Genomic DNA, 18,854 nt, shown 5'->3' on the forward strand with positions numbered 1-18,854 from the left:
TAGAAAATAAGTGAAAAAGACATAACTGACTCCTACAAGAGTATCAGGGTCAAACTTGTAGCTTGTGTCACCTACCACTTTTGGCACTGAAATGAAAAAAAAAGTGTGTAATAATTCAGATCAAGTTCTTATAAACTACTTCATATCTCAAAAGAATACAGGGAACATTCATGCCAAGACCGCTTTGTCAGGGGCGGCTCAGGACTTCATGGCCTCCATGACAGCCATGGGGCTGTCTCAATTTGTTACTGGCCCTACGCATATTTCGGGGCACACCTTAGACTTGATTTTTGCCACTGGATTAGGGGATGGTGATCTGGGAGTGAGGGATTTTACATCTATTCCTTTGTCATGGTCAGATCACTGCCTATTGAGGTTTAGACTCACAATGTTTTCTTCCCTCTGCAAGGGTGGAGGACCAATTAAGATGGTCCGTCCCCGGAGACTAATGAATCCTGAGGGTTTTCAGAAGGCTCTGGGGAGTTTTCCGGCTGATAAAACTGATGCTCCTGTCGAAACCCTGGTCAATCTGTGGAATACGGAAATGACCCGGGCAGCTGACACGATCGCCCCAATGAGCCCTCTCCTTTCCAGAGCTCAACTGGCTCCGTGGTTTACCCCGGAGCTAAGAGTGATGAAGCAAGAAAGGAGACGGCTTGAGTGCAAATGGAGACTAACTCCCGACGGCTCTAACCTTGCACTTGTGAAGGTCTCTACCAAGCTCTATGTGAAGGTGGTGAGGGCAGCGAAGAAGCAGTACTTTGCTGTCTCTATTCAGTCATCTTCTAACCGCCCAGCGGAACTTTATAAAGTTGATCGGGGACTTTTACACTCTGGTCCTCAGAACGCAATAATACCATCAACAGGCCGCTGTAATGAGTTTGCGAGACACTTCCAAGATAAGATCACGAACATCCGCCGGGACCTTGACTCCAACATTGTAGCAGTTGATCCTAATGAGGTGTCCAGAGCACAGCCCTGTCCTGTTTTATTGGATGAATTTCAGTTGGTACAGCTCGAGGATGTGGACATGGTGCTTGGACAGGTGTGGGCGACCACGTCTGCTCTGGATCCTTGCCCCTCGTGGCTAATAAAGGCTAGCAGGAATGGAACAGCCGGATGGGCCAAGGAGGTGATCAATGCCTCTTTAAGAGAGGGAGTGGTAGCACTCTGCCTGAAACAGGTGGTGGTGAGACTGCTCCTAAAAAAAACCCCTCCTTGGACCCTGAAAATCTTGACACCTATAGACCGGTAGCAAATATTCCATTCCTGGGCAAGGTTTTAGAGCGTGTGGTCGCTCACCAGCTCCAGGCTCTCTTGGATGAAACTGATTATCTGGATCCATTTCAATCGGGCTTTCGGCCGGGGTTTGGTACAGAAACAGCCTTGGTCGCCCTGTATGATGACCTCTGTCGGGAGAAAGACAGAGGGAGTGTAACTCTGTTGGTCCTCCTGGATCTCTCAGTGGCTTTTGATACCATCGACCATGGTATCCTTCTGGGGCAACTTGCGGATTTGGGAGTCGGAGGCACTGCTTGGCAGTGGCTGTGCTCCTACCTCGAGAATCGTCTCCAGAAGCTGGTGCTTGGGGAGCATTACTCGAATCCCTGGGTACTCCAATATGGGGTCCCGCAGGGTTCGGTTCTGTCCCCTATGCTCTTTAATATCTATATGAAGCCGCTGGGTGAGGTCATAAGGAGATTTGGAGTGCATTTCCAGCAATATGCTGATGATACGCAGCTCTACTTCTCCTTTTCATCTTCCTCAGGTGAGGCTGTTAATGTACTAAACCGCTGCCTGGCCGCGATAATGGACTGGATGAGAGCTAATAAACTGAGACTCAATCCTGACAAGACTGAGATGCTGTTGGTGGGGGAGCTCTCTGCCCAGATGGTAGATGTCCGACCTGCCCTGGATGGGGTTACACTCCCCCTAAAGGAGCAGGTCCATAGTTTGGGGGTCTTATTAGATCCACTTCTGTCACTGGAGGCTCAGGTAGCCTCGGTGGCACGGAATGCGTTCTACCAGCTTCGGCTGGTAGCCCAACTACGACCCTATCTGGACAGAGAGAACCTCGCCACAGTTATCCATGCTCTGGTAACCTCTAGATTGGACTACTGTAATGCACTCTACATAGGGTTACCTTTGAAGATGGTTCGGAAACTTCAGCTGGTGCAGAATGCTGCGGCCAGAGTTCTTACTGGGGCTAAAAAATATGATCATATAACTCCTGTCCTGGCCCAGCTGCACTGGCTACCAATATGTTTCCGGGCCAGATTCAAAGTGTTGGTTCTTACCTATAAAGCCCTTAACGGCATTGGACCACAATACCTGGCGGAACGCCTCTTCCGCTATGTACCTACCCGTTCGCTGCGCCTGACGTCGAAGGCCCTTCTCCGGGTTCCAATGCACAGGGAGGCCCAGAGAGTAATAACTAGAGCTAGGGCCTTCTCAGTGGTGGCCCCCGAGTTATGGAACGCCCTCCCTGACGAGATACGCCTGGCACCTTCTTTGTTATCCTTTCGGCGCCAGGTAAAGACCTACCTCTTTGCCCAGGCATTTTAAAATTTTAATTTTAATTTTAATCTATTTTTGTCTTAATCTTGTTTTATATATCTTTTATAGTCTATTGTACCCACGCTCATTTGTATGTTAACTTGTTTTTATACTGTTGTACACCGCCCTGAGAGCTTGTTGCTATAGGGCGGTTTAAAAATGTAATAAAATAAATAAAATAAATAAATAAATTTAGACAAATGAATAATGAAAAGCTATTCACCATCAGGAACACAACATAGCAAGTGCTAGTTTGGGCTACAGGTGGTATTATGTGTAACCATATTACATATAAGAATCCAGAATCTAGAGCAGGATAGGGCATTACAAGGATTTTAGCTTTCTTTTTATAGCAGTTGGGGGGGGAGCACTGAAACGTCCAACTGTTGGCTTTGCAAAAACCTTGCATTATTCCTCCCAGGATTTGTTAAGTTCCAAATTCCTTGAAAACCTTAAACAGAATTATGTAAAAACATATGGAAATCTGCAGGATTTGAGTAGATTATTCAGATTATAGGACATTGGTTTTCTTGGTGTAGAAGCTGAATTCTTATTTTGGGAGGATGCCTACAAAAGAGTACACATGCTTGATAATACTGGCTTATCAAGCCTTCAAAATGTTACTAGGTAGCCAGCTATCACTGACTTTCAAATGCAGCTCATAGTTTTAGTCTGTGTTGAGGTTCCCACTACACAACATATCACTTTAGGTGGAACTCCGTCTTATCTGATTAATCACAAGAGCACACTGCATAGATTTTGTTTAACACTGCAAAACTACACGTTGTAGCAAGTGCTACTGAATTAAAACGCTTGCATTTCGTAAGGACACAGATCAAGAGACAAAAGAGAAAAATAGAGTGACTTAAGATTACAGATCTGAGATCTGCAGGTAAGATGTATTTATCAAAATCTGAAGCAAATGAAACGAGATTGCAAGAGTCCGTTATCAGTGACAGATACTGTATTTCCTCAGGGCCTCGCCTTAGAGCAGTATTTCTCAACCAGTGAGCCTTGGGCTACTTTCAAGAGGGCCTCAATGCCGCAATGTGCCCTGTGCCTTCTAGCTGTACCATAGACTTTTTAGTTAGACTAAGGGCAGCACCAGCACCTACTACCTTGTCAACCTGGGCTTCTTTGGGAGAAAGGGTGGGATATAAATTTAATAAAAACAAGTAAAAGATGGCTGGAAGCCAGAATTGTGGGGGCAGGGTGGTGGGTAGGGAAGGAGAATCTCCCTCTCTGAGTGAAAAGGGCCACAGAATGTATTGAAGGAAATCGGAAAGTGAGATAAAAAGGTTTGTATTATACAGACACAAGAGTGGCTGTATACCACAGCAAGCGTGGATTTTTTGCATTCTATAATGTTAAATTGAAAATACCTCCCCATGCCATTCTGATACTTCCCATAAGCTCATTTCAGAAGAAACCCTTACAAAACTTATAGTCCTGAACTCAGAAATGCTTGCTTAACAACCCTTTACATTTTTATGGGGATACACAAAACAGAATCAGAGTTCAAAGCGTAAAAAGAGAGAAAATCCAGACCCCTCTTGGACTTTGTCAGAGTTCGCATAATTTGTTGAAATTAATTAAAAATCAGCCGTGTTCAATGAGTACCTGTAATTCTATTACTGACCTTGCCCCATACTCTGACCTTCATCTTCTGCAGTTTAAAAGTTTAAAAAATCCCTGATTTTTAATTAATTTAAGAAATTTTGCATTGAACTCAATGATAGTGTTGGGCATGCTCAGTAAGAACCAACTGTTAAAGAGTTCTAAAAGCCAGATTCACAGCTTGCTGGGCTTGGCTAATCAGAGGGTCACACCCATGCCAGTTCTCTTTTTCACTTGAGACAGCCTTCGCTTCCCCCAAAGAATCCTGGGAAGTGTAGTTTGTGAAGGGTGCTGAGAGGAGACTTTTATTCCTGACAGAGCTCCAGTGGCCAGACTGGTTAAACAGTCAGCCGCTCCAACTGAAGCTCTCTGAGGGGAACAGGGCATCTCCTAGCAACTCTTGGCACCCTTCACGAACGACACTTCCCAGGATTCTTTTGGAGAAGCTATGATTGTCCAAAGTGAAATAAAGGTCTGGTGTGGATGCGGCCAGGGACAGCTTTGGTTTAAATTGGATGGAAGGCTACATGTGCCTGCTGTAGAATAAAAAGGTGGGGGGAAACACTAAAAAGCTATTGTTCACAGTGTTTTCCTTTTGGAAAGGAAAAAGGCTTCCCCTCTGCCCAGTGCCCACCCACCCAATCTCCTCCCCTCCCCATACTCCTCCCCTCCCTGCCCCTCCCCCAGGTCAGTTTCACCTACCTAAACATGATTGCACAGAAATAAATCCCACTGAACTCAAAAAGTATGCAAATGATCAGACTCACCCTCCCTTCCACACCCTCCTATCCCCTTCTTGCCCCTTTCCCTTCCCCTCCCAATCCCCTCCTTCTCCCTCCCTCCCTCTCCTCTCTATGGTTATTTGTACCTATCAAGCATAATTGCACGGTAGTAAATTCCACTGAACACAATAAGAATGCAAATGATCAAACCTGCCCTCCCCTCCTCCTTCCTCCCATCACCTCCCTTTTGCCCCTTCCCTCCCCCTTCCTTTGCCTATCCTCTTCCCTCCTTCCCCCTCCCCCTCCTTCTGCTCCCCTCTCCCCTCCTCCCCCCTCCCCCTCCCCCTCCCCCTCCCCCCCCATGGTCAGTTTTATCTATTCTAGGCATGACTGCATGGGAGTAATTCCAATTGAACTCAGTAAGCATGAAAATGATCAGACCTGCCTTTCCCCTCTCCTCTCCTTTCCTCCCCTGCCCACTCCAGCCCTGCCTCCCTCCCCCCTGGTCAGTTTTACTTATCCTAAGCATGATTGCATGGGGAGTAGATCCCACTGAACTCAATTAACCTGCAAATGATCAAACCTGCCCTTCTCCTCCCCTCCCCCTCCTGCCTGCTCCCCTCCCCCTCCTGTCCTCTGCCCTTCCTCCCCTCCCTCCCCTTCCTCCTCCCTTCCCCATCCCCTGTGGTCAGTTTCACCTATCCTAAGCATGATTGCAGGGGAGTAAATCCTACTGAACTCAATAAGCATGCAAATAATCAATCCATTTTCAGCAAACTTGCACAGGATCTCATTTCTTACCTCCTGGTTTAAAAAGCAGAGAAATTCACTAATAGGCAAAAAACCTTGCAGTTTAAGAACATACCTATAGCCCACAGATATTTCTATTAATCTTTAAAAAGCAGGGAAATTGGGAAGCTATAGTGAATGCACCAGGGGAGCAGGAGACCTGACCTCCTCTTGGAGATATTGTACTGCCCTACAAATTTGTCAAAATGCAAACACAACTTGGGTTGGTCTTTCACAAGCTTGCTGTGTAGGAAGAATTTAGTAACATGTGCCTCTGAGCATATGGTGAGTGGTGGCAACACCTGCCATCTCTAAAGGTGGAGAATTACATTTTTGTATGTTTATAGGTTTTTTGCCTATTAGTGAATTTATTATCATTATAATAGTAAATAAAAGAGGAACAGAAAGGAAGGTGGTATGAGGAAATCTTATTATAGTGAATGTAAAAGGGACTAGAGAGGAGTGATGAAAGAAATGTGCAGTTGTGGAGAAAGGTATGAGGTACAAATGAGGTCTGGAAAGGAAAACCATAGAGGAGAAGCCCTCTTCACTTAGGGAGTCTCTGGATCAGCAAATTCTGCCTAAAATGGGGAGGCTGTCACAATAGTTTCAGAGCAAGTCTCTTTTCTAAGCTTGAGGAAAGCTAAGCTATGGAACTGCTTGCCACAAGGAAAATGTCGTGGCAAAGAACTTAGCAATTTATTATTATTAATTTGATTTATTGCTCGCCCTTCAACCCTAAGGTCCCAGGGAAACAATTTAAAATACATCATTAAATATAGTTTAAAGCACATTATAATCACAAGAACAGGGTAAGTCCTAAAAATATACATTTCAATCTCTGAGGCCAGGTTAAAGTATCATGTCTTCAGCATATGTGGAAGGTGTACAGTTAAGATACTAGAAACAATCTTTGGGGAACCCCACAATTTAGGGGCTGCCACAGAGAAAGCCCTCTGCTGGATCACTATTTCATGCACTTCTGATGGTGGTAGAACTATCAAGGGAGCCCCTCTGCAGCTCTTAATGCCTGAGAAAGTTGTTAAGGATGGAGATGGTCTTTTAGATATCTGGGACCTGTCATTTAGGGCTTTAAACACAAATGTGAGCTCTCTGAATTGGGACTGGGAAAAACTGGCAGCTAGTGCCACTGTTTCAAAACAGGAATTATACAAGTTCTAAATGGAACCCCAGCCAGTAATCTGGCCACTGCATTTTGGACCAGCTGAAGTTTCTGAATCTTCAAGGGCAGATTATTCAAGGGCAGATTATTAGACTATAATAAATCTAATAATAAATAAGAGCATCCCCATGTAGCGTACGCTGCAATAGTCCAGTGTGGAAGTTACTAGGACGTGGAGTACAGTGGCCAAGTCCAAGAGAGATTGTAGCTAGTGATGTAGCCATAGGTAGAAATAGGCACTCCTAGCCACTGAGGCTCCCTGAGCCCCCCTCCCCCCCAGTGACAATGTTGGATCCAGGAGCACCCCTAAGCTGCTCCTTCCAGTGTAACCCAGCTGGGACAGGCGTCTCCCTGCCTCCTGGACTTGAAACTCAGGAGGCATAATGCCACCATCTTTTCAGGAGTCAGCTTCAATTTATTGGCTCACATCCAGCCCATCACAGCCTCCAAGCACCGGTCTAGCACCTCAACCTCCACTCCTGATTCAGATGGAACAAGAGATGGAGAGCAGAAAAACCTAGTAATTACCAGCTGGTTATACTAAATTCTGCCTTCACCTTGTAACTGGCAAACCTCTGTAACTTTCAGCCATCTCAAGTGGGCCCTGGGGAAGAAACTTTGAGAATCTGTGTTTTAGAGTACATGTACTTTCTCTGCTCTCTAAAATGTTGCAATTCAAGAAGGGTCCAAAGGGTCCTAGTTAGCAGTACAGTACATGATTTTAAGTAAACAGTCAAGTAAACCAAGCTTCCTGGTTCATATAACTCTTAGGCTGCGATCCAATACATGTCTATTCAGAAGCAAGCTCCATTGGGTTCAATGGGACTTACTCTCAGGTAAGTATGTATTGGATTTCAGCCTTCGTCTTCCTCTTCAATAGGTATACATTGTTTAACACCATACCCCCACGCACACATTTCATACAGGGACATTTTGTGTCCTTATAAGCGCTGGGTTGTATTCAACTAAGTCCTACTCAGAGAAGACCCACTGAAATAAGTTAGTAGTAATATACACTAACTTCAATGAGTCTACTCCATTAAATACCACCCACTCCTATCATCACATCAAGGACAAATGTTTGAGTACATCCCATCCACCCCCATTTCTGCAACAGTGGCATTCACATTGTAATGGCCTGTTCTACATTAGCTTCTGAAGCAAGAATGGCCATAATTTACTTTTATTTACTTTGTATTCTGTTTCAGCCTTCCATGGGCTTATAGCTCTAGTTAGTATGGCCACCAGCACCCACTGTCTCTTGCACCCCCACATACATGCCCATGCCCACCCACACACACACACACACATCCCCATCAACTAGGGGGCTTGAAGACTATGGGAGGTGGTGGGCCACTAGAAAAGGCTTGGCAGGCCTCATCTGGCCTGCAGGCTTGCCATTCCTGCTCTAGAAAAAGTGTCCCACAATTGGGGGCCACTGAAAACAAGGCTCTCTCCCTAATAGCCACTTTCTGTACTTCAGATTAAGGGGATATTTGGAGAAGGATCTCCGTCGATTATCTTGGAGCTTGGGCACAGGTGGATAGAGAAGATCCTATAGAATCAGAGGTTCCAAACCCCAAAGAGATTTATAAAAGTCAGAAAATTGCTGAGGGTCTTTGTGGACCACTTAATAATTTTCAGCCTGTTGCAGCAGTGATAATATGCTATTGTAGATACTGTGTTATTTTTATTGTATTTTTACAGAAATGCTACGAATGAAGCTCACAGATGGTCCATGGACCACAGTTTGGGAATCTCTACTATAAGCCAAGCTTACCACAATGTGTGAACCAGCCCATGATGTCTTGGATTTTACTTGATTTGAGGTACACAAATGCTACACCTATAAATCTGTGCTTTTGAAATGTGTGTGTGCGCGTGCATATATATATAAAAATTATACACACACACTACAGAGCTTGGAAAAGTTACTTTTTTGAACTACAACTCCCATCAGCCTAATCCAGTGGCCTTGCTGGCTAGGGCTGATGGGAGTTGTAGTTTAAAAAAGTAACTTTTCCAAGCTCTACACACACACACCATTTCATATTAACTTAAATCAAGAAGGCCACAAGAGTCCACAGTATGAAGTTTCTTTTCAGATTCATGGCACATAACCTCTGGATTACATTTCCAAGTATTTTATACTGTGCTGAAAAATCAGCTATGGGCTATTGCTCCCTGATGAGAGCTGCTACACTTCAAATTTTGTCAGCATTCTTTAGGTAACAGTTTGATTTCCTTTCAGTTAATAGACTTATCAGGGTCAAGATAATTAAATGTACATCAAGGATTTGGTAGAATTGTTCTTACATAAACTTCCTTTTTAGCAAAAAGAATGCCAGGGCATGATTTTACCCAGGGCTTCAGTCCTTCAGCTTTTTCTAAATGCCAGGACTCAGCCTTGAAACACATGAAATAACGATGAGAAGAAAGTGCAACCCTTGAGCCTGCGTTGAGTTTGGTTCTCTTCCTACTAAGTAGCCACAGTGTGCCTGCACTTTAGAAGACATGGATTTCAAAAGCAGTCTAAAGACCCACAGTATTTCTTTTTCTCCTTAAGTAGCCACTGGAGATTACAGATCAATTCAAAGGGTGTGTGAACCAGTTCCAAGTGTACAGAATGTGCAGTTGCTTTGAGCTGGCATCCCTTAAGACTCACTCAGGTGATGCAATACTCACAAAACTGACTCATCATATATTCTTTTGTTGAAAAAGGAACAAAAAATCCCAGGAATGTTATTGAATGCTGCTGCCTTTAAACAAGCAGGCAGAGTCAGTAAGTGAAGCCACCCAAAGGAACCTCAGGCCACCTAAATAGAGAAGCTTTCAGGGAAAGCTTTCCCTAGGGCTTCATCAAGGTTCAGGTGCCAGCAAGTATGAAAAAGGAAGAAGCAATTAAGATCTTCTTGCTAGTCCAAGTCCCTGGGGGTGGGTGGAACTAAAGTAGCCTACCTGCGCTACAGATTAACAATAGAACAGTGGAGATATAGTAGAGAGTAATGTACACAGCTGACCAACCTCTCATTTGGTCTGAGAAAATACACTGACTGAAACATAACAGATTTTCCACATGCACCTAGGGCCAGCTAAAGCAGTCAGTGCAATTATATTCAGGAAACCAGGCATATTAGTGTCACAACAGCAACTGAAAATCTATTAACTTTGGGGGCAAACTTCCAAGCTGAAGCTAAAAAGTTGTCCTTAACAAACAGCCATTTCATGTAACTTTTTGGTTTTTCCCCTAAGATTTTTCTGTGTACACTTAAAAATGTACAATGTGAATGTGACAGACGGGTGTTTGGAAGAATCTGTATGTCATACAGGTACACTCAGCATCAAGCTGCAACTGGCTGTAACCACCTGCATCAACTGCACACTTTGTAGCAAACCTGTTTTTTTGCTGCCTGAAGTGTGACTTAAAGTGAAACTTAACTGTGTTATTCTGTTGGAGGAAAGAGTCACCTTAAAGACTCAAGTATTTGATTAAGGCATCAACTTTAAGAGCAAACTTTGTCAGATACAGTTAACAAAGCAGGATCTTACCTATGAAAGCTCATGCCACAGACATTTGCACACATATAGGCTGCAAAATAGACACTGACATTAGTGGGATTTAAATAGTCTAAGTATAGCTTTACTTAGTCTAGTTAGTCATGACTAATTCCCACTGAAGCCAATGAATCAACTCAGCAACAACGAGTCAATCTTGACTAACTAATTAAAACGTTACTCTAAATATTGGAGTACTCTCTGCTGTCTTATTTCTGCCATTCCTTACCTATCCTTAGGTCCCAGGGTGGGTTACATAAACTAAAATGCAATTCATAAAATAAAAGCACAGAAGTACAATTTATGGGGAAGACAACAAAAAACTTATACTTCATTTCCAAAGACCGGGGTAAACAGGTGCATCTTAAGTAGCCAACAAAAGACGTAAAGTATCACTGCCAGATGCACCTCTATGCGGGGGGAATTCCACAGATTTGGAGCTGCCACAGAGAAGGCACTGCTCATGAACCACTCTCCCCCCACCAGACCTCTGTGGGTGTTGGCACTACTAATGAGAGCTCCTCTACTGATTTTGATATTGAAACTGGTGCATATGGGAGAAGTTCCTTCAGATATTTTGGGCCCAAGTCATTTAGGGCTTTATACATTAACCTTGAATTGGACTCAGAAACAAATAGACAACCAGTGCGGTTGCTTCAGGATAGGTATAATAAAGAGTCCTTCCAGCCACAGCAACCTACTTACTTTATCTGGCTGCCTCATTCTGCATCAGCTGCAATCTCCAAACAGTATTTAAGGGCAGCCCCATGTAGAATGCATTGCAACAATTCAATCTGGACGTTACCAGGGTGCAAGTACAGTGGCCAAGTCATCTCTATCCAAAGGGACTGTGGTTGGTTTGCCAACCAGAGCTGGAAACAGGCATCCCTAGTCACTAAGGCCACCTGAGCCTCCAGTGACCCAGGAGTATTCCCCAAGCTATGGACCTGCTCTTTCCAGGGAAGTGCAGCCCATCCAAAACAGTCTGTCTCCCTGCCTTCTGTACTCAGGAATTTGAACACAACACCTCCATCTCATTTGGATTCAGTTTCAATTTGTTGGCCCACATCCAGCCCATCACCCCCATCAAGCACCAGTCTAGCATTTGAATTGCCTCTCCCAATTCAGATGGTATGGAGGACCAGAGCCAGGTGTCATCCACATATTAAAACAGCATGGGGCAGAGTAGACCCCTGTGGCCTGGCACAGGCCAATTTGCATGGCACCAAGTATTATCATTAATTTGATCTATTATCCACCCTTCACTCCAAAGTCCCAAGGCAGGTCACAACAATTTATTTACTAAATTTATATCCCACCCTTCCTCCCAAAAGGAGTCCAGGGTAGCAAGGTGCTAGGCAAGCTATAGTGAAGGTGCTAGATGCCCCTCAATGGGGAGGGAGTTCCACAACTAAGGGGCTGCCACAGAGAATGCCCTCCCCTAGGCCATCACCCCTGAGCTTCTGGGGATAGTGGAACTACCCAGAGGGGTCCCTCTGCTTATCTTAACACCTGAGGAGATATGTATGAAAGGAGGTGGTCTTTCAGATATTTAGGGCTTAAGTTGTTTAGGGCTTTAAACAATAATGTGGGCACCTTCAATTGGGCCCAGAAATGAACTAGCAACCAATATAATAGCCCCCATTGCTACTCTCTGGAACAGAACCCAAAGTGAAAAACAGAAGCATCACAAAACAGTGCCCCTCCCCACCTCATAAATTTGGTCCAGGAGCGTACTGTGGTCAATCATATCAAAAGCCACAGAGAGGTCAAGAAGATTAAGCAGGGCTGCACTCCCTCATATTTCTCCCGATAAAGGTCAGCCACCAGGAGGCCAAGGCAGTTTCAGTACCATGACTGGGCCTGAAACCAGACTGAAATGGGTCTGGATTCTCAGCTTCTTTCAAGCATGTTTGAAGCTGGACTGCCACCACCCTCTCAAAGTACCTTGCCCCAAAAAGGAGATTTGTGATATAGCTGACAGTTGTTAAACACTTTTTTGCTTACTAATAAGGAATTTGCTCTATTAAAACATGAGTGAATTTGCTAACCCAGTTTTGAAACATATATGTATACTGCCAAGTGTAGAGCTGCATTCTGGAATTTATTTGCTAATAAAAATAGATTCAAAGATTTTTCAGACAATCCAAAGAGGCTATTCAGTCTGAAGTTGTGTTTATCACCTAGTTGTCAGTAAATCAGCAGCCTGTTTCTGGCTCATCAATCAGCAGCCTGTTTCTGGCTCATTGTTGTAAAGAAGATGTTCCCTGTCACAACTCCCTAAGCAACTTGCCTTGTGACAGCCCTTCATACTTTGTATGTCATAGAACGATAATACGGTTGCATCTTAATCCAAAGAGTGGCTCTGCAGCTTGGCTTCAGTAAGCAAGAACATTCCTGACATATTTTCTAAACTTCAAGAGCAATGCCGGCAATCCTAGCAGCAAGATTTACCATTTCTCCCCACCTCTACCACCACCAGATGCCAGCAGATTCCACAGTTGTCACATTACAGTCATGACAACAGCGTGCACAGTGACACTTTCCTTACCTGCCAAGGCTTTTTCATAGTTCTTCCCCATGGAAATGAAGTTCCGGAGGCTGGGGTTGAACTGCTCCATGATAGTCTACAAAAAAAACAAAACATGAACAAGACATTAGCAATTTAAAGACACTGCTGAGAGAGCCAAAGTGTTCTTGTACTCCTTGGGTACATATGTATGAATACACGAGAGGCTGACTCACACTACCATACAGAATTTAGCCTTGGAAACTGAATCCTCCCACATGCATACACTCCATGCCACACAGACAACACAAACCAAAGTCAAATAGCATTTTATAAGGCAACGGATGTATTTTTACAACTCAGTCCGGGATTTTACATATATAGGGATGTACACGATGAATTCCAGACACCACAAAGCTACTCCTGTACAACTCTTTTGCCAGGCCATAAACAAAATGAAGCATAAACGAATGCAAAGAAGATCAGAGGAAGTAGGATTGGCAAATGGGGTACTAACCCTTCAATCTTTAAACACAATGTAAACAAAAATGTTGACTGTAATAGCAAACAAACTTTGCCAGACCCAGACATACTGCTTTAAGCACATTTTTAATACACGTTTCCCTTCCATTTTCCTGCAGAGGACTGGAAAACATTCAGATACATGCCTACAAGTTCCAGCCAAACACTTGGGCCCCCAATGGGTGAAACACTGCATGGCAGAACTCCTGCTCCTACACTTAGCACCTCATGATGAGGAACAAGAATTGAGGAACTCTCATTTTTCTTTTCTAGTCATCATAAGCTCCCCAACGAGAGACTCTTCATGGGCAACTAAAGGATTGAATTTAGCCATTTTTTAATATTTTCTGTTTAGTAGGTGGTGTCAGGACACTGGGATTTCAGATGAATACCTTATTTATACACGCGGAACAGTTACCCATTGACTGTAAGTTTACATAGATAATATAATTCATTCAATGACAAATCTACTCCTGATGCATGTGTGAGTGAGAGTGAGCATGTAAGAGTAAGATCATCCACACATAGACCCTTCTGCTTCATTTCAAAATACCCCATCCCCGAGAGCTGTTTTAACATTTAAGCTTGAGCTCTTCGTAAGAAAGTTGTTTTCCCCTTGTCAGATTCTTTAGCTCCTATTATTCTAGTAGAAACAGACATGGAGAAACACATTTCATACTGCTATGTTTAGCCTGGCTAGAAAATGCAGGGCAATAGTGTCTAACTAGACTAGAATTACATGGTTTTCCAAGCAGAGGGTTCATACGTTTTAGTGGAAAGGTGCCATTTAAAGGTGGGAGAACTCATTCCAATTTAAAGGATCACAATTTATATCCTCCTTTTCTGCATTAGATACACTTCAGACAGGTTGCATAAGATTCAATAAATGCATTTCAGTGCAAGATAGCAATATACAAATAGGAATTAAAAACAGTACCAGCAGAGGCACAAATTTCTAAAAAGCTTCAGGATTAAACTGCATACATCAACTACACATATATGCAAAGTAACCATATACTTCAGGGGTAGCCAACATGGTGCCCTCCAAATGTTTCTGGACAATTCCCATATTCCCTGACTGGCCATTTTGGCTAGGGCTGAAGGGAGTTGGAGTCCAGCAACATCTGGAGGGCATGTTGGCTATATTAACAATATGGTTACTTTGCCTAAAGGCGGCTACCATTCCACCACAGCTATAAACAGTTAAGAGTTATGGCATGTGGCATAACCACATATATCTATATATACAATTAATGTATACCTTAAGTCTTCACAAGTACATGGGAAACAGATCTATTTCTAGCTTTTATTTCTCCTTGTCATCAGAATCTGTGCAGAAGCCAGACCAGTGCCTGAAGGCAGTATCAAGCTGGATGAGGGGCAAAAAAATTAGACTGGGTCTTGATTAGACAGGAAGTTCCCACATCCAAGAAATAGGTAGATTACCTGTTCTAAACACAGTTCCACTCCCTTTAAAGGACCAGGTTTATAATATGGAGGTTTTCCTAGATCCAGGACTGTCACTTGATTCCTAGACTGGCCACAGTAACCCATGCTCTGGTAAGCCTCACAATTAGGTGACTGAAAGGCACTCTACATGGGGATACCCATGAAGATTGTTCAGAAGCTGCAAGCAGTCACCAGAACTCTGAGTGGTGTGGCTTATCATAATCATATAACCGGTTTTACAAGAACTGCACTGGTTGCCTGTATGCTAACAGGTGTTACCGTTGACAGAAAGCGCTGAATGACTTAGGGCTCAGATACTTGGAGCGCCTCTCCCTAAAACAACTTGCCTTGCCTTGGATCCCTTCTGGAGGTGGTACATCAGGTGGTGACACAAGATGATGCCTTTTCTGTGGTGGCACCCTGGCCATGGAACTCCCTCTCGTCAAAAATAAGGCTAGCATCTACACTGTATGGGTTTCAACATTAACTAAAGACATCTCTTCAACAAGACATTTCAGAACGATTGATCAGTGTTGCCCATTTGTAAAGGGGGAGTGCTTTCTGTTGTTTGTTGATACATATTGTATTTAATAACTTTTATGTAAATCATCCTGAGAATATTTATGACTGAGGGCGGGATAGAGGTTTACTGAATAAAAAAAAGAAGCACCAAACTGGCTCACTTGCAGGTATGAAAAATTGTAACTGTTGCGCATGTGGCTATTTTTCTTTGCAGACCTTGGCTCATTGGTCTGCAGCAATGGCTTTCCAGTGTTTATGTTCTCTTGAAAAATTAACTGTTGAAGTCGCAGCTTTAATGTTTCACTGAGTAACTTGCTTGTAGATCAAAGTGCAAGAAACACAAAGTTTGCATCCACAGCCAGTACTTTGCTATTCTTGTTCCAAAAAAGTAGACAGGATTTTTGTTAGCTTGGAAGAATAAACATGGGTTCAAAGATCTCCTTTTTGCAGCCTTAGGCATGTGCAACTCTAACCCTCATGTACTATACAATGGGAATGGCAGTGACTCATCCCATAGCCATCACCAAAAAAAAAACTGAATGGCAAAGTTCATTATAAAAATGCTGCAATTGATAAACTACCAAAGACCTTTTCTGGAGAAATATCAAGTCCAAGCTTACCCAGAGTTTGCAAAGGCCAAGTTCAATGGCTGGTTAATATGATTGCCTTAAAATTTATTATTTTGTTGAAGATGGGGGGGGGGATAGGGAAGCAGCCACAAAACAAAAAGTCTCAAGTACAAGGAGAACTCTCACCTCCAGGTACTGAACTATGTACTTTTAAAGTTTTTCTAGCGCTATATAATCAAAGAGAATGGCTCTTTGTCAAGTGTGTAACAAACTGTGAATGAGTCGTCCTGCCTATCTTAACTCTACAATCCAAAAAGTCATTCAATCGCTTTGTAACTATGGCACCTTACAAATGAGATTAGGAACTCACTGACTGAGCTTTTGTCGGAAGCAGAATTTATTCTGTGCTTTCAGTTTGAGAGCCTAACCTCTGAACAAATGGAAACTTCACCTTGCAGTAAGGCAACCCACAGACAGATAAAAGAGAGCTGGGGGGAAAGGCTAGTAGCAGAACAAGTTCAGTGTGCAGTTCGTAGGACTATTCTATCAAGAGCCTACCTGATCTGTAATGCAACCTGGATGAAGTTTTGATCTTTTTTTTTTCTTCATAGGCTGGCATTTTCATGGGTAAGATTTTCTTCAATACAAAAAATAATTTTCCATCTGACTACCTTTTTATAGCTTACACACTGATCTGTGGCTTTCTTACAGATTAATAAAACAAGCCATCTGGATTTATCCACAGTATGACCTGACCAGCCACTTACGAATTCTCTTTTCCCATCACCTGTCTATTGCTGAAATACTATCCCAGAAGATTAATGTACATTCACATGGACTTGTAAAGACAGGTAAGTAAAATGAAGTGGGGGCAAAAATGCCAGAAGAAATTTCTGCCACCCACTAGGTTTCAGAACTGCTATTCGCTAAGGCTGCAATCCTATCCACAATGGGACTTCCTTCCAAGTGAACATGGATAGGTTAGCCAAGGGGATATATCCTGATAATAGTACTTAAAACATGAACAGAAGTCCAAGCTTACCTAGTACTGGTAGTAGCAGCAGCGGGTGGGGGTAGGAAATAGCCACACACAAGGCCATCAATGTTTTATTAATATTTTAGGGTACCAAATAACCATATTATTTGATGAACTCAATTCATTAAGAAGAAGCATGAGCTCCTGAAAAAGTTTGTTTAAGAATGAAGTTTCCTGGATGTTACTCTACTACTGACCTGAGTGGGGGGTGGCTTGCACAGACACAACTGAACTAGGCAAGACTGCCAAAATTCCAACCTGGCTTTTACCTCTTGTCTCCACATACACACATATAGATATAGCTCTGACCGTTGTGCTCCCCTAAAAGGGGGAGGATGAGCAAGACAAGACACTTCTGTCAAATAAGCTGATGAAACATCTGCCACCTCAGTTGAAGCCAGCCAAGCAACTATAAAGCTCATTTTCTGCCTAAAGTGTTTTATCCCTCATTTCTGGATCCTGTTCTTTTGAGACCATGACTGCTGTAATTTACTTCGGCAAATGTGACCAGTTGCTAATGCCAAGGAGCAGCAGAGCATCTGCCTTTCTAGAGTTCAGAACAGCAGGCTATTAATTTCATAACAGGCAAAATTATCTTCATGGCAACACATACACACTTGGAAATTTCAACATAGTACATTCTGTCTGTCTGGAGGTAACACTGGTAGACTTTTTAAAATGTTGGTTAGCTCAGGAATTTCCTTTAAATCCTCAGATTAGTTTTGAGCAATGGCTTCACTCCAGTAGTTTTCTTGATAGGCTAATAAGTGAGCAGAGACATTTGCGCTGGCAAAGAGGATCACCCTGAACTTCTCCTTACAACAAAGCAATGAATAATTGCATTCAAGGGATGTTTCAAGAAAGCAGAAGACCCAAGATCTTAACAATGGTTCAAATTTCAGCTAATTTAAAATTCTTCTCAAAGTGAGCTTATTTAACAAGTTGGGAGGGGACAAAGATAGCAAGATGCAACATCTTGGCCCCCATCCTATTTGCTCACATCTTTTCTTTCAGTTTGATGATACTTGAGTAGTAATCAAATTGTGGGGTAGTCTAGGTATCCTACAGGCCCATCACCTGTTGCATTATTGTATTGCTCACATACACATGACAGTGTGCGCATAAGAAACATGGTGGGTGGGAATAGGGCTCCAGCACCCACAAGCAGAGGAAGTGCCTGAGCAGTAGGAAGAAAAGCAAAATAGATAGAAGCTAGAAGCAGGGGAAAGGAAAGATGCCTGCTGCATCTTTTGAACTAGCTTTGATACACTCTACATGTCATCTTGCACTTAAAACAATAAACTGTTAATTTTGGGGCTTCCATATGATGCATGGTTACCAACAGGAACAGGGACTTGTGGGCAGACTTCAGGCTTGCAAGATCTACTTTGTATTTTGACAGAACCCTATTAATAGAGTCCACCAGTTGGACTCAGATGCAGAATGGTGGCTCAGGGATCAGGGTCTTCTACTATACTCCATGAACTGTACACTGGGATGCGTTACATACATAAATACCATTCTGTTTCTGAACTGTTACAGGTCAGGGATTCTAACAGTCTGATTTAGATCCCCCCCCATTGTCATTGTTAAACAGCTGGAAGCTGGAGACCCTTGCAGATCTATTATTGTTTATCCCGAGATCTAATAAGTCTCATGATCTACTTTGTGCCTACCCCTGCCTTGAGGTATCAGTAAGCAATGGAGTAGCTGGGATATAAGGAGTTTTTTTTTTTTAAAGGTTGCCATATTTTGGCCTCAAAACAAATGAGCAAATAAGTTATACATTATATTTATTAATAGAAACCATTATTAAGACATGTAT

General features: G+C 43.0%; 1 protein-coding gene across 4 annotated transcripts in view; it reads right to left on the bottom strand.

The window, feature by feature from the left end:
* BAIAP2 (BAR/IMD domain containing adaptor protein 2) overlaps nt 1-18,854 on the bottom strand; it is a 208,853-nt gene that overhangs the window by 159,906 nt on the left and 30,093 nt on the right. For all 4 annotated transcript variants that reach the window (XR_009761274.1, XM_061615774.1, XM_061615776.1 and 1 more), the window contains exon 2: nt 12,974-13,049. Coding sequence is in view for 3 of the 4 variants with exons in the window: in XM_061615774.1 (XP_061471758.1) it covers nt 12,974-13,049 (76 nt within the window). In the remaining variant the exon portion in view is untranslated. The remainder of the gene's footprint in view (nt 1-12,973; nt 13,050-18,854) is intronic.

This window comes from Rhineura floridana, chromosome 3 (assembly GCF_030035675.1).
Source record: "Rhineura floridana isolate rRhiFlo1 chromosome 3, rRhiFlo1.hap2, whole genome shotgun sequence".
Lineage (NCBI taxonomy): Eukaryota > Metazoa > Chordata > Lepidosauria > Squamata > Rhineuridae > Rhineura > Rhineura floridana.